Source organism: Helicoverpa zea, chromosome 10 (assembly GCF_022581195.2).
Source record: "Helicoverpa zea isolate HzStark_Cry1AcR chromosome 10, ilHelZeax1.1, whole genome shotgun sequence".
NCBI lineage: Eukaryota > Metazoa > Arthropoda > Insecta > Lepidoptera > Noctuidae > Helicoverpa > Helicoverpa zea.
This window is the reverse complement of record NC_061461.1, coordinates 9,905,276-9,927,611: the sequence shown is the minus strand read 5'-3', so window position 1 is coordinate 9,927,611 and position 22,336 is coordinate 9,905,276. Positions and strand designations below refer to the sequence as shown.

Below are 22,336 nucleotides of genomic sequence, written 5' to 3'. Positions count from 1 at the left end.
CTTATTCGGCACTAACAATTTAGCTTTCTAGCAGTGAAGGAATTACTCCTCATGCACATAAACACAAATCTATCTACTTTATATAATTGTAAGCTGGATGGTATAAAAGTATACTCGCAACTACGGTTAAGCAGTTAATAACTTACAGTTTACCTATACGTGAAACGAAACATATTCTCATGTTTTGACATTGGCATTTATGGACATTGACATAAAATTACAGTGTTGCCTTACAAAACTATTATAATTGATTTAAAAAAAAAATGCTTTTATCTTGTCCGATCGATGTAAATACCTTTAAAGTTCTTAGATGATACAATTTTATGTCGAAGGCACTATAAATCTACACAAAATCATCATAAATATTCGAAAAACTGCAACAAATAATTTTTAGGATCACAAGTATAACAACACTGCTCAGAAAAAAACAAATCCGAAAGAAGCATGGACGTCGTGTCTTTTTCGCTGAAATCTTCAAAATAGATCGATAATATTTTTCTGCAAAAACCCTATTTATATGTGTGTGAAGTTCCTCCTTTAGTTCGCTAGAGAATTAGAAATATTCGTTGTTATTTTCCGTTTCATTCCATCGGAAATAAGGATTTATTTAATTCAGGTTAATATTTAGGAGAATGTTCATAAAAAAATGAAGTGCCACTACGAAGTATTGTGTGTACCGAAAGAAGCATCAGCTTCTGAAATAAAGAAGGCTTACAGGCGCCTTGCATTGCAATGGCATCCCGACAAAAACTTAGAGAATTTAGTAGAGGCGAAAGAACAGTTTCAGCTTGTGCAGAATGCTTATGAAGTGCTTTCTGACCCCCAGGAGAGAGCTTGGTGAGTTCTATCAGTAATCTCAGCTATTCTTGTCCCATAGTAAATACTGACATAGTTTTTGACACCACTCTGATTATACAATGACTGCTTAAGTCCAATTTTATTCCTGTAGGTATGACAATCACAGAGAGCAGCTTCTTCGTGGAGCTGGGAGCTCCTACAATGATGACAGTCTTGATGTTTATCCTTACTTTAGTCCGTCCTGTTACAAAGGTTTTGGTGATGACCCACAAGGCTTCTATGGAGTTTATAATGAGGTATGTTTCTGGAAACATCCTTGTTTAAATAACTTATTTTAATGTTCATGGTCTATTCCTATTTCTGATTAAATTTTACAGGTATTCTCCAAACTGATAACTGAAGAAACTGACTTCCTAGATGACCCTGAGGATGTTGCCAAAATTCCTACATTTGGCAACTCTACCTCTCCGTATGAAGAAGTGAATGAATTTTATGCTTATTGGATGGCGTTCTCAACTAACAAAAGTATGTATCTAACATTTTTCAGCATCTGGTAGCTAGATTTTATTCTTTAATTAAAAGCGTGCCAACATTGTGCAAGAGGTTGTAGAACCATAAAATGTAAAACAGGTTGGCCATGACAACCCAATGCTTTGAATAAATAGTAACAAGAGTTAATTGTCGCTTTACAGGTTATGTATGGCTGGACCAGTACGAGATCTCACAAGGTGACAACAGGAGAGTCATCAAGTTGATGGAGAAAGAAAATAATAAAATTAGGCAGAAAGCTCGGAAAGAGAGAAATGAGGAGATAAGGAGGCTTGTTAGCTTTGTCCGCAGGAAGGACAAGAGAGTCATAGAGCATACTAAACTGTTGCAGGAGAAAGCTGAAGAAAATAAAAGGAAGGTATGTTGTCTTTGTCACCATTTCATGGCAATATTCAATGTTGTGCAATAAATATTATTTAGATATTTTGTTGTGTAATTACCAATTACAGTTTCAAATTAAGTATTATGAAGTAATAGTACTTGTAATAAATAATATTTAAAATACACATATTTTCTAAGTATCTCTTTTATTGTACCATGATATTTTTTAATTTCTAGGCAGAACAAGTAAGAAGAGAAAGGATAATACAGAGACAAAAAGAAATAGAGGAAGCCAAGAAGAAAGAAGGTGAAAGCTCTTTCTTACAAAGTGAGGATTATCAAAAGAAATTAAGTGAAATTGAGTCACTTTTAGCTGAGGAATTTGGTCTATCTTCTGATGACGACACTATCAGTGAAGGGGGAATGGAAAGCAGTAATGAGGAAAGTTCTAAGACTGAGGAGGTAAGAAAAGGTTATCAACCTCTTTATTCTACTTTTTCTTTGTTCTTCATTCTTTTGTTTTTTCAAGCACCCATTAAAACATCTATTGAACATAAAAATATTAAATATGTATTTATCAAAATTGTAGTTGTTCTTGCCTTTAGCATAAGCAATGTCAACTTTCATGCAAAACCAACCTGTTGCTTCAAAATTAAAATACATATTAGTTCTATCAAAAAGTTTATAGTGAAATAAGCTGAGCTTTAGTTTTTATGTAAAAATTAAAAATAGATTGGGTATACCAGCTTTTACTATGCAATACAAACTGCATTGAAAATAAATACTTTCATTAATTTCAAATACTGTAAATTAATATCTTGATGTCATAGAACAGTTTTGGTCACCTTATACTATACGTTTCTTTCTGCAATCACATCTTCATCCACTCTTTTTTTTTTGTAATGTCTAAATATAATTCTTTTTCTTCATCTTCCAGGCCAGCGAGGCATCTAAAGCTACTCCGAAACCTTCAAAATCTAAATCAGCAATCAAAAATCTATATTGTTCAGCTTGTAACAAATTGTTTAAGAATATTAAATCATTTGAAAATCATGAAAACAGTAAGAAACACAAAGAAAATGTAGCTAAAATGACATTAGATGATGATATTGATATATCGGAGAATGATGATGATGAAGCTGATGTGGACGCCCATGAGGAAGTGTTAGTGAATGAAGATAAGGCTGAAGGTGACAAAATGAATGGCCAAACGAAGGATGAAGGAGAACATATGGGCAACTCTACTTCAGATATTGAAGATAATGAGGATAATGATTTTAGAGAGACTTTGAGTGACGATTCTGATAAAGTTCAGGTAAATTCCAATATTTCATATTTCATTCCCATACACTATCATACTAGCATTTAATAATTACCATGTTCTTTGACCAAATTATGGCAGATGCTGGGTAAGAACCACAAAAACTTACATTGTAGTGTTTTCAAGTTTCTGTATTTTTCATGTGTGTATTTATTATTTCAGGCTTTACCCAAGAGTCAGAAAAAGAAGAAGAACAAAAAGAAGTTTGTTCCAATGCCAGAAAGTGAAGGCAATGACAGTCATGATGAGATGAGTTTTAATGAAATAGAAGGACCATCACGTAGCAGAAAGGCTAAAAAGTTTAATATGCTCAAGAGTCAGATACAAGCTAAGAAAGAAGCTAACTTAAAGAAAGGTTCTCAATCTCAGACTTCTACAGAGAATTTATATGAAGTATCTAGTACTACTCCCACAGATGATGCGCTCGGTGAAGCAGCTCTGCCAAAGGACAGGCCCGCATTGCCCAAGACTCAGAGAAATATCAAACCAAAGAAGATGGTAGATAGAAAACCAGTGAGAACTAAAACAAGTGAAACAGAAGACTCGAGCACGGCGTTGAACCTCAGATGTGCAGTCTGTGAAACAGACTTCCCATCAAAGAATAAACTGTTTGAGCACTTAAAAAAGACAGGGCACTCCATACCTCTCCCTCAGACTAGCTGCACACCACCAACTAGGAAAGGTAAAAGAGCTAATAGGTAAACATGTGCAATTTAGATAGGATGGAAGTATTAACTAATCATTGAGAATCAATTGATTTTCTTTAAAAATCTCTACAAGTTGTAAAAGTGACTTTATCAATCTATTTATTAAAATTATGATCACTGTCATTAAAACTATGCCTAAATGAATATGTGGTTTCATTGTATGTGTATACGTGTATACTATGAACTGTCAATAAAATAACCATTATGTAATGTTTTTGTATTTATAAACACTTTAAACATGGTCCATATAGGAAAGCTACTTGCCTTAAATATAAAATCACATTAAAATTATTTACATAGGTAATACATTACATCGATCTCAGTGGCGTGCACTTGGAGAGGCCTATGTCCAGCAGTGGACTGCGATAGGCTGATGATGATGATACATTAAGATATTGGCATTCATACATATTATAATCTTGAACAGTTGAATTAAAATCTAAAGATTGACATTAGTAATATAAGCCACTTCCTATATTATGTGCTTTTGTAGAAAATGCATTTGTGACACACAAACTAAAATATTATGTTGACTATTAGGTACTCACTGCATCAAATAACAATAATATACTACATAGAAAACAACTTCTAAACATCAACAAACAGATCTATTGGATAACAAAGTTATTGATAACATAAACATCAGAATTGCTATTCAAACTCAGGAATGTCAGCAAAACTGTAACCAGGATACTCCTTGTATGCATAATATGCTATTCTAATGTGATATGCTCCTGGCAAGAACATTATACAGCCTAAAACTATCATTGGCCACAAACGGTCTGAGTACTTAGTGTCTATGTGGCCAGTCACAATTAAACTGCCTACAATAAGTAGTGCTGTGCCCACAACAAATAAGAACGCAGCCAAAGATATTGCTTTCCAAGGTATTTTAGGTGGAGGTCCTTCAAATTGTGCATCGGAAAAGCCGCTGTCGTCGTTGGAGACTAGACGATAGCCATCATGCTGTCGTCCAAAGCGAAATCTGGACATCTTCAAGGTTTTCAGCTGTTCTGTATAAGAAATGTTTATTGTTAAAAAATATATAGTGACAGGTACCAGCTTTCACCCGCGGTTCTAACCGTGTCCCATGGGAACTGCTTCGCGACCCCAGATTAAAAGTAGCCTAAAGTTCCTTGATAAATGGGCTATCTAACACCGAGATTTTTTTTCAATCGCTCTAGCAGTTCCTGAGATTAGCGCGTTCGACCAAACAAACAAACTCTTCCCCTTTATAATATTAGTATAGATTTTTTACACTAAACGTGAAATACATTAAAAACAAGAAGATAAATCGACTGATTCACCGGGAATCATCCCGATTTGTATACAGCTTTGTTAAGTACATTACATACATATTCACCACACACAAAACGCCAAAAATGCAGTTATTTACATACAACTCTAAACTATGTTTTAATTAAATGAGTATTAGTCGAATATATAGTGTTTTTTTTCTAATAATTATTGATAAAAGTACCAATATCAATCATAACAATTCAATCAAATTGACACTATTGACAAAGAAAAATGAAGTGACAGATGACAACATGCGACCGTCAGTGTCATATTGATGTAGCAGCAGGTGTCACTGTCACAGCCCTGCTTTTGTTTCAATGTAACTTCGAGCCTTTTAGCTCTGATAGTCAGACCTTCCCTCACGCTGCACCCACAGCGGGAGGGCTTTATTTGATGGTTTCCCACCAAAAAAGCCCCTTAGGTCAATAAATTACAAGCAATACATATTGTGGAATTTCATCATCATCATCATCATCTCAGCCATAGGACGTCCACTGCTGAACATAGGCCTCCCCCTTTGATCTCCACAGATACCTGTTGGAAGCGACCTGCATCCAGCGTCTTCCGGCGACCTTTATAAGGTCGTCTGTCCACCTCGCTGGTGGACAGACGAATTTAATGGAGTGGTTTGAGTCAGAGCTTGATGATGGGTGTCCCCAAGTTTATTTAACTATGTACTTACCTTTAATGTGTTGCAGGAATAACGTCATTTATTACAATTTAAAACGTGAACTTTTTATAACTTCGGTAGCGGGGACGATTAAACTAGATGCGATGTAATAACGTGACGATTAATTAGCCATCCATCCAATATTCTTATTTGTTCTGATTTTGTACATGAGGGTGAGAATGCCCGCCATCTGAAAAAAAAAATGTAATTTACAATATTTACATTCTCCTTCAGTTCATTATTGAATTGGTGGATAAATTAAATAATCTAAACATTGTCAATCAAAATGAATTAGAAGTCGTTAGAAGCATGTCAACCCTCGTCAAGAATGGGGTTATTTCGCAATTAGCATTAATTCTGTTAAATAATAAAATGTGCAGTAGGTAGTCGTAACCATTCAGGGGCATGGTTGTCATGAAATGGTTCAATGGATTACATAAACATAATGATAAGGTGCCCTTTCCAAATGGGCGGAAACTACCTACGCTCGTTAAACGAAACAGCTGAGTCATAGGGAAATCCCCGCAATAGATCCTCTGTCTGTGGAAACGGTAATGATTACCAGTAAAAACGGGTAAAAATGGTAATTAAGATAAAGGAACTGTTTTGTCATTATTTTCTACGAAGAACATAATACATTTTATTTTTTTAAGAAAATAAATTAATATTCGGTTTTATATAGTGCACCTTAATATCAGGTAGGTATGAATTAGGCAGGCATTTTGTAATTGGGTACTTACTACCTACTTAGTGCTAGGAAAATTTTTAGTACCTACCTACTTTTGATTCGCGCTCAAAATCTATCGAATCAGAACTAAATAAAGCTGGAAACTAGGATACCTACTTGTTTCAGGCTATAAAATTCTACTACATATCTTACAAAATTTGGCAGCGTTTGAGAATACCCGCAGACGTTTTTTTGCTTCAAGTCGAAAAGTTTGGCCTATTTCTATAAAATATCCAGATTACTAGAATGAATGCCAAACAGTCTCATATTTAACGCAGTCCTTAATTACGGCCAACGACGGAAAGAAACCAGTCCCTAATGAATTTCTTTGAAGGTATTGTGTGTTTTTTACTTTCCAAATGCTAAATCTGTAAATGAAAAATGTTTCTCTACCTCTGGGAAAACATTAATTTATTAAAATGTATTTTTTATTTAATATTAATTAATTTCGAAGTAAATATTAACATTAGCAGGCATTAGCATATAGTAACATTTAACTTGTAAATAAATTAAGTGCTCAGATCAGGTTCTAATAGTTGCTTAAATGGTAGGCACGGACCGTGAATTTTTGGGGGCCCAGGGATAATATTTTTAGGGACCTACTAAATATGTAAATAATTATAACACTCGGGCAATTATTATAGTCATCATTTTTGCGTAGGCAGCTGATACGTCAGAAGTCAGAAACGAGAAATTCTGACAATCAGTCTTACTACGGGGCGTCTTAATAATATTCCCTGGGTGACTAGACATTACATGGCTGACGCTCACTACCACTTTTCTTTTTCTTTTTTTCGTCCCGTAAATTAAATAGCGACATTATAAAATTACACCTGCCGAAGACCTCCAGATTATTTGATCATAGGACTATACTTACACTTCGATTTTTAAATTACGTTTCTGCACTAGATTTTGTTTATTCCTGGGGGCCCTTTGTATAAAGCTATGATGCGCTGGGCCCCAAAAGCTCGTAGGAAATTCGGCCCTGGAAACTGCTTATTAAGAGTAGGTAAAACCACCTATCTGTGGGTCATGCTTCTCACTAACTAATAAAGAACTCATACTCAATATTCACATACAATTAACCAGCCGTATCGAGAGCTTAAATCGCTAGATTTTGTGAACATTTGCTTCACAGATTTGGGAGTTATCTAGGAATTTAAGAAAATAGTGTTTGCCAAACCCAAAAGGTAAGTAAATGCCCTTCTTGCTTTTTCTTCATCGAACTAATCTTACTTATTTTGTATTTAAACTTACATCCTCAGTTATTCTCTTCATGGTAAACGACCAATATGCAAATTCCTTTTTTTCTGATACATTAAACGATTCAAGAGATAAGTCCGTGACCACGCTTTGACAACACGCTTTCGATCTCTCCCTTCAGAACTGTTCATGCGTACACATGTATGTGTATCGGGAAATGTATGGTCCGTTTGCTATATCCAGTCTAGCTTCTGTGTGTATCAGTGAAAAATTCTTTGAATTACTAGACTAGACTTTCAGGGCCAAAGTCTTCCTTGCAATATTCACTTTAGGTAGGGAGTACCTATACCCTTAGGTAGTACCCACCTACTTTAAAACAAACTATATGTAGATATAGGCTGGAAACAGTGCTCGGCCGACGGTCAGTGCTGACCGTACGTCTACTAGACCGAATCTCATACCAAATCTGTGTGCGCGTTCATAGACTTGGACTGATATAGCTACGTCTGTTTCCAGCCATAATGAATTTACTCGTAAAAATGCGTAAACAACTATCTAGTAGATAGATGATAAAATTCCTGGGCCATAATAAATATTTCAAAACTTGAAATATGACATCAAATAATTGCTGGCACGAAACCTAACCCAAAACATTCGACTAAAACCATACATCAAATTCGATCTCGATAACAATTTATCGAAAAGAAAAACAAAACAAAAAAGGTTTGATTCGAACACCAATTACGTATTCAGCACGCCCCAGTGATTTCATTTGGCCACCAATTTCACTAGTAGCCCGTAATAGAGAACTAATTTCGAGCCCACGTACAATGATACCCACATTGATAGGTTACCTAAGCACCAATTTACTCTAAATACCAATTAATCAGCAAATCGTGATATAATACGCCATTGAAGTAAAATATCACCGTAGCGCTACGCCGTAGTCAAATAACGAAACACTAGTCTGTGCTACGAAAATAGCGCGTTAGTAAAAAATATAGTGTAGCACGATTGCTACGAAGAATGTAGCGGTAAGTTTAGAGTAGTGAAATTATGTAAGTCCTTCTATATAAATACCACTTTTTCAAGAACCCAAATCTAGCAAAACTATATTGAATTGTAACCTTACCTGAATTCTACCAAAGTGAGAATGTACAAAAAAACTTTTTATATAATTCCACAGTCAAATGCATCAATCGCAAAATGAATAAACTACACTGACGTTGGTACTATTCAATTATTCAATACGTGCGCTATGATACCATATCCATAAATTAAAAAAAGAACGGACATTCGAAATTCAAATCTCCCCATCGGACGTTACGAGGGGGAGGTGTTGTATGCGTCACGAAGGAGACTGCGGATTTGTGTAATGTCCTTGACCTGAAGCTACTACCCGCAGCGAACACATACGACTCCATCGCTGCTCAAATACTGGCCAGTTTGTTTGTGGTGTTTAATGCAGTACAGATCTTTGGGGCTCTCGATAAGGTAAAGTTTGTGTATAGCTAAGTAGTGTTTGAGTGAGAACTAGGAAGTTTCGTCTATCGCGCAACAGAATTACAGAAGTAAGTATTATCTTATACTTTAACTACTTACACTATATTGTTGTTACATTTTTTTGTATTTGATAAATTAATAAGCGCCCGTTTATCAACGATAATAAAAAACCTTTTGTCTTACATCTCCACTTGTCACAGGTACCTACCAAAAGTTAATAAAGAAAAATAATTTTAGCGTCAGTAAAAATACAACTTATTATTTCAACTATTATAACTAACCTGCAGGTAAGAATAAATATCCTATTTGACCTTGTAACTCAATCTTCAAAAGGGTGCTCCCTATTTTAATCCCCTATTGTGTCTAGTCTATTATTCCTTTCATATTGAACATCTGAGATGACGTCACTTTTGTAAGCAAGTAGGTAGGTACGTTCAATTCTTAAAAGAACTGACAAGTCGTAACTTAAAACTTTATCTAAAAATAACGTAAATTACGAAGCATTTACGAAGTATTTCAGAACATTTTTCGTGTTCGTGCCAAGATTATAACAAAGCACTTAAATCTATAAACTTGACACCAACTTCTTCATTACTTGATCCAGAAACATTATTATCTGCTTCCACGAATTTCTTCTTCAGTGAATATTTATAAATACAGTTCAAACAAGTAAAGTGATACGTACAGTAAGAGCTTAATAAACAAAAGATATTCGGCAACTATCGAATGTTAGAGAATGACATTACCTACTCTTTACTAGCAACTGGGACCTTATATTATGATACGTTAGAATAATCCTTTTGGGCTCTCTGATTCGATGATGAAACTATACTTAGATACTAACGGTCGCGGTCGTTCAAAATAATCGTTCTACCTATGGTTTTGATTACTAGGGATAAATAAATAAATATAAATAGATAATTATTTTTCTGACATGAGCTTGATATTTAATAACTATAGTCGTGGTATAACCATAAAGTATTTTTATCAAAAGGTAATGTTTTAATTCCACAAACACTATTACAAAAATCTATTCGGCCATAACGATGACGTGATTGAGTAAAATCAAAACATACGCAACTTACCTAATAAATGTAAAAACTTGTATAACGACTTACAATGACGTCGAAAAATAATAGAATTAAGTAATGGCGGAAAGTTGCTGGAAGATGTTAAAGCTTATTTTGTTAAGGTTAGTAGGTAACTAACTAATCATCATCATCATGTAAGCCAATTGCCGTCCACTGCTGAATGTAAGGCCTCCCCCAACGAGTGTCAACCACCCAACTGCCTATTGCATGCTTAAATATAGTCTTTAAGTATCTATGGCTTCCATAACAGGTGCAACCCTAAAATAAGTGCCTATCCTAAATAAGGGGCATCGTATACTGCAGAGTTTTTGTCTTCCAATAAAGCGGTATAGTCGTTAATCAACATCAGCTGATACCAGTCGAAAAAATAATAAATAAACTTATTTTTTGTTTACGAATAGTTAAAAAAATAATTTATGAAAATAAATAAAAAAAAAATGCATCCTTTTTGGTTTCAGGATTAATTAATTAGCAACTAAAGATGTAAATGAGTAGGTACTAGGTAGGTAATCAACTGAAAATCTTCCGATATAGTTTGTAGCAATGCAGATATTCTCTGTTGCGTGGGTGTGCGTAAACACATAGTTTAGCGGTTTAGTGCTTTTGGCCTGAACAAATCCAATAAAAAATTCAACTTCAGTTAAATTAAAGTGCATTTAATAGAGCTTCCAGAGCATATTTCTAGCAAGTAACTTAATTCACCTTACCTATATTCGTTTTGTGTCTTTGATACAAATAAAAAAAGTGCATTGCAAAAGAGAAAAGGAACAAAAATTGCAAAAAATAATATATTTTATTTAAAAAGTATATTTGTGGTATCTATCTAGCGAACTATTTAAGTACGTACAGGTAGCTAAGTTAATTTGGTTAGACATTGTTTTCACGAAAGGGCAGAGGAGATTGGGCGCACCTTTACAATCTAGCATGACATAAACACAGACATTGTTGTGCCGCTCCTAAAAACACAAAAGGACGATCACAATTCACCGACTAAATGAACCGTGAACGATACGCAAACTTACATTCGATATCTTTATTCAGGTACACGAATATCTAAGGCTGCCATTATGATCAGAAAAAAAGATATTTTTATATACCATATTTTAGGTTTTAGCTAACTAGCTAAGTTGTTCGTAATTGTTACGCAAAAATGGCGTGTGCTTAGTAACAGGGTGGGTGTCCGCCATTGCTGGAGCCGCGCCAAAACAGAATAACAGTCAGTTCGCGCCCAGCGGTGAAAGTGCCGCCAATCGATACCTCACTCCGATAACCTGACACAAACAGCTGATCTTAACATTTACACTACCTACATACAACCATTTAACACCCCCTAATTACATACTGCAGGAAATCTTCTAATATTATTACCATAATAAACCTACAGCGTCAAAATAACTTGCTACTGAAAATTCTTTCAGTAACAAAAACGCTCATGAATGTCACAGCTTTTGTTGATATAGCGCGTCGCTAAGAATGTAAATTCCAAGCGTCGCTACAATAATTCATTCAAGTAAACGTTACAAAAACTTATAATACAATAAGTAAGAATATAATATAGGTCAAAACCGAAGATTATAAAAAATACGTATAATGCTCACCTCGATATGTAGGTAAGGCGGCAGCGCGCCAGTATAGCACATGTAGTGGCGCTGCGTGTTGGTGTATTCAGTAAGTTGCGGCGCGCTGGCACGCATGCGCGGTGCTGCAGGCGCGCGCACCCCGCCGGCTGTCACCCTCGGCCCACTCCGCCGGCAAACCGACCTCGAGGCACACGCGCGCCCATCGCTCGCTACGCGCAGCAACGCCGGCCCCTCGCGGCCAGGAGCCCTCCTTGGCGCTTCCATCACCCGACCCACTCGACACTACATCACCAGGGGCTAACCGCCACGGACGCCGGCGTTCGCACACAGGGCTCGCCGGATAAAAGGTATACCTTTCATTATGTGTTTGCAATGACATGTCCGCCCTGGATCCGCTATTCATTTGCGGTACAATGCCACATTTAATTGTTTGGCTGCAAGCAAAAAATATCCGCTCCCAGTTGTACACCTGGGGTAGCTGCATTATGACAAAAGAGTGCGAACGCGATAGAAATCCTTGTTCCTCTTTTGTCAGCTGCCGTATGTTGGTTATGCCGTTAATCCTCTAATTGACGAGTAAGGCATTGTGTGTGTTTGACCTTTCCTCATTACGGCTTCCACTAGAATCTGCATTACATACTAAACATGTAGTAAATCGCCTATTTTTACATAGTACTTATGACGTTTTGCTTGTGTGTCCGTTGTCTACGACGCCTGTCACTCTTCCATTTCGTGATCAAAGTTCTATAGTTATTACCGATTGATTACCTTATATTCCATTTTACGATTGTAGTCTAGACTACGAAAGCCCACTTACTTTAAAAACGTTCGTGTTTTGTAAGAAAAATCCACTATCAGTTAAGTGAAGCGTTCACTCAGATCTCGTGCGGTTCCTCAGAGCAATAAAAAATTTAACAAACCATACAGCTGTCGTGCCAAGCGTGTTGACGTCGCAATTTCGCGAGACGGCAAAGAAATTACGTTTTTGATAGTCTTTGTTTCAAACACTTAACAGTCGCACATTTGACAATTTTACATTTGAAAAGACAATACTTGTAAAATGATTTGCTTTGAAATCTGTCAAATGATAATTTGGATTACCTCTGCCTCTTCTATGAATGGAACTTACCTTATTTATACGCGTACCTGCATCATGCAAGCTTGAGTACATTCATAAAAAGAACGAGCTGACATTCAAACCTACCTCAATGAAGCTTCCATTGAGGCAAGCGCATCCAACTGGCATTCCGTGGCTCTCTTTCTTTTGTTCATTAAAAAAATACACCCTTGAGTAATCTTACTTCACAACAGCAGTTTATATCTAGAAATTAATTAATTATACGAAAACGGTTTACAATTTCTAATATTCCAAAAGCTTCTTATGGTCTCAAAACCGGCGTTCTTAGTAACAGAGATTAATAAACGTTGTGAGGATTCTATGATTGTGGGTGTACCTATTTTTAGGTTTATCAATACTTCGTATTTACCTCTATTACAAGTAACGAAATATATTTTCTTAAAGATCTTCTGGAACATTTGATAATAGTTTCCAAGTTTTATCCACGTCTCGGGGACCTACTTCCCGCACACGGTTCAAGCCTATATTATTATTCAACGATGTTTAACGCACCACTGTATTTCCCACCTGACATTTGAACATCTTTGGCAGTAGTTACGGGTCAGTAGACAGAAAGTCTGACAACCAGTTACCAAGGGGTATCGGATTTATTGGATTACTGCATTCAGGAGATCAGATAGATAGATGGTCCACGTAAAACACCGGAAATCAGCCTCATCTGGTTAAAACTAGAACCCATAACCAACGTAGTTTGGGAAAAGGCTGCATAAATTCATCAAAATGCATTCAGTAGTTTTCACGTGTAAGAGCAACAAACACACATAATGTATGTACCTACACTCATCGCGTATATCGCGTTTATAATATCAGCGAGAAGTACGATTTTAAGTCCGGTGTTACGCTTTTATGCTCGATTAATGTTAATTGATTTTAGAAGCTTAATTTACGTCTGTCATAACTGCAAAAGAAAATTAGTCACACCCCTTCCGAATGTTGCATGACTGCAGTTTCTTAGAAAGTTCACTGTAAATTAGGAATTCCCACATCGATTTCATGGTTAGTCACCTTTCTTAGACCATTAATCTGTACCTACAGGAACCTTGATAAAAAAAGCTTGTAATGAACCCAGTAATCCGAGAAATCTGATACCCCTTGGTAACTGGTTATCAGACTTTCTGTCTCCAGAGTCCAATTTTTTGTCTGCTATCATAATTGGTTCATCCGTTTTACCAGATTCTATGCGATCTCAAAACTTTTTACGGTGGAGGTATTGCGTAGAGGATTGGCTTTACATTACATTTACATTTAATGTTTTTGGTGGGATCCGTTTTACCAGAAAGCTTCACAAGCATTCATATTACACTTGTAATATTGTTTACTTTGATATATTTTCACATCGGTTCCTATTAATTGTGTTACTTCAGGATGTGTACATAATTGAAGCAATTGACCTTGCAACACTGCAGTAGTATGTCCTTGAGCGCTGAGTTATCGGTGCAGTACTCGTGTGCATACATTACGGTGAGCGGAGGAAGGAAAGATATAGAGATGCCATAAGGCAGGTAGGTCAGGCGCCTTCTTGTAGGTCGAGTAACGTGCGGCAGGCGTGACCAAAACAATCAGTTACGATAAAGCTAAAGAGACGTTCGGGGTTCTGACAAAGATTGATTAGTGATTTGGTTTTAGAAAAACTAAACGGGAGGGAGAAGCTAGTAATGTCCCTCGTCCCCCGATCGCCCACATTTTGGCGGGCTACTTTTTAGGAAATTTTGTGTTATGACATCTCCGCTAGTCATTTTGTTCTCCATGTTACGGATCATTTTAGATAATTCAGGACATGACTATGGGAGTTACATTAAATTTAATTTTTTTTTTATATATATTTTGATTGATGGGAGCAATTGAGTTATTAGATACGGAGTAGGTAGTTGAAATGACGTTTTTCGAAATTTCGTCAAATTGTTTTCCTTTACATTTGCACTCAATAATCGGGGGTCAAAATATACATATGTACTTACTTATAATACATATAGAGTCACATTAGAATTTGCCGGACCTGGAATCAAACCCGCATACTGGTGCTTGAGAGCCATGCATGTTGTTAATCCATTCGTGCCAATGTGCAATGGGCCAAAGTTTCTCATTACATTACTGGAACAGCACAACATTATCTTAAACCCGAGTGGTTTTTCAATGCTTCCTTAAATTAATATTGTACACATTTGTTTTTTAACGTTAAATAAAGGAAAAAAAACAGCTAGTCTAAAATTAGCTCTTGTAATCTCCAGAACTTTTCCATACTACATAGTTGGGGTTACCTAAGTCTTTCTTACCGGTGTCGTAGCGCTAAATTAAAATAGAACTTAAATGTGTTATGCCAAATTGACTGCGGCGAGCGTTCCTGGTTTTATCAGATCTGTTAAATTTAGAACTGCTACGTCTCATAACGTTGGCCTATGAAGAAAACTTATAGATAACAACATATTTTTAGAAAGATTTATTAGCAAGATTTATTGTTTGTTACCTTTGCACTGCATCAGCACTTTCACACGTACGTGCCGCATGTATTGGTGCGACAAGAAACAGTTAAATTATTTTTTTAAACAATTACATTATTTTGTAGAAAAACTAAGCGTTATACCTACGCCGGACATAATCCACTAATGAGAAAGTACTCAATTTATCAATACTAAACTTCTAAAATACTAATTACAGTAATTACAGAATCAAAGAAAAAAATATTTGCATGTTTTGCAATCAATAGTTTGGAATACTGTGATAACAGTTCTAGTTTAATAGTTTTCCATAAACAGCTCTACTCTAATTTAGTTTTCTTTTCACATTGTTTTAATAAACATTCTCAAACTAAAAAGGAAAGGTACCTTCAGACGAGAAACTACTCGGCGGTAATGGTAGATGAAATGGCTGAACATTTCCACATCATTTGTTAAATACCAGCCCTAGACTGGCACCTAAGACAAATGTCTTCGCTCCGAGTGGAAATGTGATAGGGCCTTTTAACGTTATAACACTTTTGTTGTGACCCACAATACTTGGCCTTCTTTGTATTTTAAAATAAATTTTGCACTCTAGATGATATCACGAGAATAACTTACTAAAATTATAAATGCGAAAGTTTTTGAGGGTGTAGGTATGAGTGTATTTTTGTAAGTTTGGTACACTTTCATGCAAAAACAACTGAATGGATGTTAAACTGGCAGAAATACGTATAGATTATGCTTACATCAAAATCACATACGTTAGTTTTTATCCGGGTGTAGGAACATAGCAAGTTCTACATTCGTCCAAACTCTGCGCAAACCGCAAAACTTTCGACAATCAAAATCGCATCTACACAAACGAAAAGGCCGTTAAGCAGACAGACAAACTAATCCTTACCTAGATAGAAATAGTACACATAAAATGACCTCAGACGAGACGAGAGGGGCAGACATTACGGTGGTATCCAACGCTATTGTCCTTGTGTCGCGTAAATTCTGCTAAGCCGCCACAAAAACTAGGCTATCGAGACGGCTTCCATTCAAACGGCTATCGATCTACACTAGAGTGCCACTCTTCTTAACAAAAGCTAGCTTCTTAAACGCGATGAAACATTTTACTTTCACTTAACTGTAAAATCTTTCATAAAACCCTGCTATAGCTGTGTCGTACGCCTGTTCCCATTAAAAGTGTCTTTATTGAATACTGAAATAAGATTCCTACAAAATTTCTTGAACCGCATCGTTAGCTACATACTCTTTTGAATCATAAATCAGAAACACCAAGTTACGCCACTTTACACGTGGCCAAAACTTTCATTAGTTCAAAAACTGTTACAGACAAAAAAGCCCCAGTACAAAACGGTTTTATTGGGAAATCGTGTTTGAATAAAAAGTGTGTTGTGGTTCACAAAGAAAAATACTTTTTACACAGTAGGTATTATTCCCACTGTCCTCCACGGAATTCGGACCCTACTTCACCAGTGACATATTTTACAAAAAAGTGGGAATATCGAAGCTTTTAAAATGTTGCAATTGGGCTCTACTACTCTTTAACTAAATACCATGTTAACGAAGTGCTTAAATATTTTGCTTCGGTTAGCTCGATGCAGCTAAATGACGTTACAACATACGCCATCTTTAAACGTTCTCATCGATATTCTAAATTCAATTTTAAATGTGGAATATTTTCATATTTCGAAGTGAATAATGTAAGAATGTTATGAAGCCATCTCGTATTCACACAAGACTTGCTCTGGCTGTCGTCAAAGCGAATCGGACCAAAGGAATTTATTGTCAATTGAAATATTATGCGGAATAATGTATTGTGCCCGTGAATGCATTTGAATTCAATATGAAAGGATTTTTAGAAAATGTCACGGCTTAGGATTTTGCGGCGGGGAACACCTTACAGTGCCCAATGGTCTATACAAAGGACAATGGGCACTTTGTATGAGATTTGGTACCCGCTCCAACAGTAACGTATGATATATCATTAGAAAGGTATTTGCGTGAACTTGAAAATGAAAACTATGGGGCCTGCCTCAATTAGCTGTCCGATCCGAGTAACGATAAAAATTGAATCGACATAGAAACAAGTATGTCATCCATATATGCAAATTCATTAAGAGGCATATGTCGTCAGTGTTATAATTTTAAACTCAGTTAATAGACATCTTACATTGTTTGAGATACACTCTATTATAATCTTGAAATATTCTATGGAGTCATACTACGGAAACACAATCGTCATCTGATTTGACAAAAGTTCAAAACATTTCTATTCATCTTTTTTTAAGAAGAAATTCATCATTATCAGCACCTCTTGAGGAGCAAGATTAAGTCGTAATATGTACTATGTTAACATCGTCTCCTAACTTTTCAACCTTAATTGATTGTAAATACTGAAAGACTTTCATCAAATACATAACCTAGTTCTGTGTGAACTGCAAAGGTCTGCACAGTCTTTTTTTAAAGCAGTCGGCAGGCAAACATTTTAAGAAGGCCTAATTCCTGTTTTTTGTTACTTTACCAGTTTTTATTCAATACAGTTGGATTTAAGAACTACATCTACGTTGATGATTTATGAACATTACACATTCTATTAGTCGATGTCACGCGAAATGGACAAGGATTTGGGACTAGTCGTCATAGTAAACATTTTTTGCCTTGCCAAGACCTACGCAATGGTACTAGAATCAACACTGTTGGACAGGGTACCAAAACGCCCATCGTCCTTTAAGCATGTCATATCCTAAAAAAAAATAGGTGCATAATATTCTGTTTGGTCACGAGAAAAAGCACTGGCAGGTCATAAATCCAAAAACCAATTTTCACCCGTTATTTTCTTTTACATAAAAGCTTTTTGTCAGGCAATAATACAAGAATATAATTCTGTACCAACTAGGATCCCATCGCGCTTTGAATATGTATGTAGAGAAAATATTCGGGTTTCGTGAGGACTTACATGGCATTAAGATGGTATCGAACTGAGTCCTATTCAACATTTCTATACAACTACTACAACGATCATACTTCAAAGTAACTTTTAACTATAGAATTCATATAAAATAGCAGATTATTTTGACAACGCAAATCTTAATCCTTTTTGTCATAATCGCCAAATTAAGTTGTAGTTAAAGATTAATTGAGAACTGATCCCGCAGTTTCCCAAAATATTTTATTTTGCATACGTAATTAATAATAACGCGTCAACATTCAACAGCATGTGATGCGGTAATAGGCATGATGACAGTAATCAAAAATCATTAAAATAATATATTTATTAAATTAAACTTGAAGCTTGGAATATAAAACGCGCATTGTTTTCTTTATTAATAATGTGATTAATATGTATTTTTATAAAATAAAATTACGAAATAAGGCAATCCGCCATGATATCTTGAACACCAATCAGAGCTCGTGACGTCATTTCTCAAAACAAATCGCGCGAAAGCGCGCGAACGTCACATTTCGTTATTGTGAACTTCCACTGCGATCTTTGTTTTTAATTAATTAATTGTTTATAACACGAGTTATGGAGCCCGGATTTATCAAGGCAAACAGCGCTAATTTGCCTAGAATTGATATCATAATGCTGGGAAAGTTTTTGGCATCAAATAAAGATTTTTGTTCAGCTGAATTTAGAAATGTTAAAACTTCCATGTAAGTATACTAGTTTAATTAAAAAACAATGAGAGATGAAACCTAACCTCGAAATAGTTATTTACATTATAAACTATGCTAGAATCTAGAGAACTATGTAATAACTTACATCAAGGCGATCTTCACAAAAATAAAGTTGTACCCTGGGCAATATTGCTTTTGAATCTCGCCTTGCAAGTTTAAGCCACTTGTTTAGTATTTTTTTATTGTGAGGAACGTACACAAATAACTTATCAGGAGTTGTTTTGGATGTGTTCTTACACTGGGGGACCCCACAACACCTATGCACTTTCGAATTCATATTTAATAACACAAAAAAACTTAATTATTGCACGAGCGTTGTTTACTTGCGTCTTGTAATTTCAGTCGTGACGTCACAAGTGACGACATGACACTGACAAGCGTTTTCGCGCCGGATTCAAAGTGGACAGAGAAAAATGCAATTATTTGATAAAAAAACTTCGCATTTTCTTAAAATTAATAATTTTTCATATAAAATAGACGTATACCTACATCATACAAAGGAATTTAAAAATTTGTCATCATGCCTATTGCATCTATTATTTATGGTCACCATATAAACTCCTACACATAAAACATTTACTGATTAGAGTGCAACCAACACTGACATTTCAATTAATTCATTTGTATATTCAATTGTTTGCACAACCACAGACAATCCCTAAATAAAACAAAATGCTCAATAAATGTAGCTAATAACACTGTAAAGCTAAAAAAAAATTTGCTTATTTCAAAATTAGAACATCAATTTGTCTTGCGAAAAAGTTAGTCATATTTACCACGTTTCGTTACACCAAACTTTTTGCAAGACATTTTCACATTTTGCCCGTATCGTATAACAATCCCTTGAAGCAGAGTTAATGAGTTATCTCCGAGCTCTCACACATGTAGAAAGATAGGATTTTGAATTTAAAGAAGTATTTTTCTTTGTGTAATTTTCGTGCTTTATCAACATGCAAACTTTTTTGAAAATGAAGCTTTAGTGAATGAAGTGTGAAAGAAAAAGTAAAAAAGAAACCAGGGTATGTTCCTCAATGACAGACGGGTTAACAGACGATTGCATCCATACTTCAGCTAAGTTAAACACGACATATTTATGGTACCTCAGAATATTGTTTATAAAATGCCATGCCCTTTTGAATCGTCCATTTCCACAGAAGCCAAATACGTTTGGGAACAAATATAATGACCACCATAAAATGCATTGATACCCTTAGTTTTGTAACCAGAAATATCTACTGAACACCAGAAAAATAAAGTCTTAAAATGTAATAGTACCAGCTAGTTTAGTCACGACTTCACTTTAAATTGTATTCGACCACCAAATTTAGTAAATGATCACCAACTCTTGACGACCAAATTAATGTATTATTTTTGCCTAAATAAGTCACTGTGATTGCCATAAAATGAAGGCTTATTACCAAATAAAGTATTATGATGCCATATTAAGTTATGTGTCCAGCTTGCAATGCATGCGTGAGTGTCATTATGAGTGACAGGGGAAAATGGAAGAAAATGACATATTGCGCCGACCCCAAGTAAAATTGGAAACAGGGCAGGAGAAAGTAGAAGAAGAATGTGTTTCTCAATACACTCCCTCGAAAACACACTCTTATCGCACTGTTTAGAGGCATGCAATAGACAATTTTCCACCCTAGTGCAGGAAAAGGGTTTCCATAATGTTATTACATTTATTGTATCAGGCCGAACTTATTTTTTTGGAGGCAGTTTACTTAAACATGATAGCAAGGTGTAAAAACTTTGATTATCATTTTATATTAAAACGCTGGTATAATTTTGATGATCATTTACTACTTTTGGTGAGAATTTACTACTTTTGGGATAGCAATGATTTATTTGGACTCATTTTGCTTAAATAGGATAGCAAAATTTAAAAACTTTGGTTATAATCTTACTTTAAAATGGTGGTTTAATTTTGGTGATCATTTACTATTTTTGGCTTACGCATGATTTATTTTGGAGTAATTTCACTTAAATAGCATAGCAAAGTGTTAAAACTTTGGTTATAGTTTTACATTAAAAAGGGAGTTTCATTTTGGTGATCATTTACTATTTTTGTCTGCTATTTGTTACTATATCTGGTGATCAGTTAAACATAAGCCAATACGTTTCACAAATGTGTAACAACACATTTTTATATACAACTGGCTGTAAAAGTCATTGAGCCAAGCGTATCGGTTCAGTGATTAGCTTATTTACATGAAAATATACATTTAGCGAAGCTCTCATGCAAATTCGTTCTTTGTTTGTGACAACATATTTAGGGCATAGTAAAACCTACATGTATATTTATTCAGCCTCGATATTCCGCCTCAAACATAACTTCGTATGCAAACGAATCAATACAAGGGCCCTTCTGTATTATTGGCGACATTTTCATTCAAGCTCTTGCTTACATTTTCGTTGGGCCAAGGACACACTAATATTAATTTTCATCACCCATTACTCATTCCATACAATTTAAGTATCGTTATAAAAGCTCGGAAGCCTAAGAAACACCGTTCACAATAAATCGTGTGGGAACTTATGTTACACGCTAAACGGACGATCACGCGAACTTTTTTGTTTAATCTTTAGAAATAGAACATTAGCTAACTAATAGTGTAGGTGCGTGAGATAAATAAGTATGTATATTATAAAGACACGCTATAAAAATGTACGGTTTGTCCACACAGATGATGCAGCGGTTAACAGCTGTCTTGCTCGTCACTCACGCCAGTAATTCTCGCCTACCACCTGGCAGTTTATTGTAATTCTTCATGATAACTGAGTGTCATGTTTTTGCATTTATATAGCAGTTGTCTTCTGCAGCTGCCAGTCAGTCATAATAGATTTATTTCGTATGCATAACGTATTACTTACACGTGTACCATTGCATCACGCTTGTTTTTCCTGGAGTTCAATTACTTGGCATCCACAACTGGCTTGTTCGTCTTAAGTGATGACTCAACGCTATATACTAACCTCAGTCGTACAAGAAAATCAACAACATCAATTTTGACCCAAACTACACTATAAGGTGTGAAAATAAACCATCTTATAATTAAATACCGCACAAGGGCGGGGCGCGATAGAAAAAAAAACATTTTTCCGCTCGAATACTTAAGCGGTGTTAACCTAGATACGTTTTCAGGCGATAATGCCAAGATGTTCTAGTAATGAGGAACTGAAAAGCCCTTGTAAGCCAAAGCCGGTATGAACTGGAATTAAAATGAGAAACATTTTTGAATGTTTTAATGCCGTTTAAAAAGAAGGGGTGTCAAAAGTTCAGCGTTCGTACCTA

The 22,336-nt window shown here is 35.6% G+C and overlaps 3 protein-coding genes across 5 annotated transcripts in view; 2 read left to right on the top strand and 1 right to left on the bottom strand.

The window, feature by feature from the left end:
• Positions 1–426: 426 nt before the first annotated feature.
• On the top strand, positions 427–3,840 carry LOC124633758 (dnaJ homolog subfamily C member 21). Its single transcript, XM_047169081.1, has 7 exons — positions 427–837; positions 950–1,094; positions 1,176–1,323; positions 1,491–1,705; positions 1,906–2,130; positions 2,606–2,983; positions 3,152–3,840. The coding sequence occupies exons 1-7, from the start codon at positions 647–649 to the stop codon at positions 3,689–3,691; spliced, it is 1,842 nt and encodes a 613-aa protein (XP_047025037.1). The 5' UTR covers positions 427–646; the 3' UTR covers positions 3,692–3,840.
• Positions 3,841–3,898: 58 nt separating this feature from the next.
• Positions 3,899–12,033, bottom strand: LOC124633760 (transmembrane protein 230-like). 3 transcript variants are annotated; one of them, XM_047169085.1, is made up of 3 exons: positions 11,788–12,033; positions 5,678–5,855; positions 3,899–4,709 (listed from the first exon to the last, which is right to left on the bottom strand). In XM_047169085.1, the coding sequence occupies exons 1-2, from the start codon at positions 12,031–12,033 to the stop codon at positions 5,787–5,789; spliced, it is 315 nt and encodes a 104-aa protein (XP_047025041.1). In that variant the 3' UTR covers positions 3,899–4,709; positions 5,678–5,786. The 3 variants fall into 3 exon arrangements, with proteins under 3 accessions (XP_047025041.1, XP_047025039.1, XP_047025040.1); XM_047169083.1 differs by lacking the exon at positions 11,788–12,033 and having other exon boundaries at positions 5,678–5,830; XM_047169084.1 differs by lacking the exons at positions 5,678–5,855; positions 11,788–12,033 and adding an exon at positions 5,177–5,227.
• The window catches only part of LOC124633759, a 31,546-nt gene continuing 21,195 nt past the window's right edge, over positions 11,986–22,336 (top strand). Inside the window, exon 1 of the mRNA XM_047169082.1 lies at positions 11,986–12,116. The gene's annotated coding sequence lies outside the window, so the exon portion shown is untranslated. The remainder of the gene's footprint in view (positions 12,117–22,336) is intronic.

Coding starts and splice junctions, on each gene's coding strand:
- LOC124633758 (XM_047169081.1), top strand. CDS start 647: ATGAAGTGCCACTACGAAGTATTGTGTGTACCGAAAGAAGCATCAGCT. Junction 838..949: donor GACCCCCAGGAGAGAGCTTG/GTGAGTTCTATC, acceptor TTATTCCTGTAG/GTATGACAATCACAGAGAGC. Junction 2,131..2,605: donor AAAGTTCTAAGACTGAGGAG/GTAAGAAAAGGT, acceptor TTCATCTTCCAG/GCCAGCGAGGCATCTAAAGC.
- LOC124633760 (XM_047169083.1), bottom strand. CDS start 5,705: ATGACGTTATTCCTGCAACACATTAAAG. Junction 4,710..5,677: donor ATTCCTGCAACACATTAAAG/GTAAGTACATAG, acceptor TTTCTTATACAG/AACAGCTGAAAACCTTGAAG.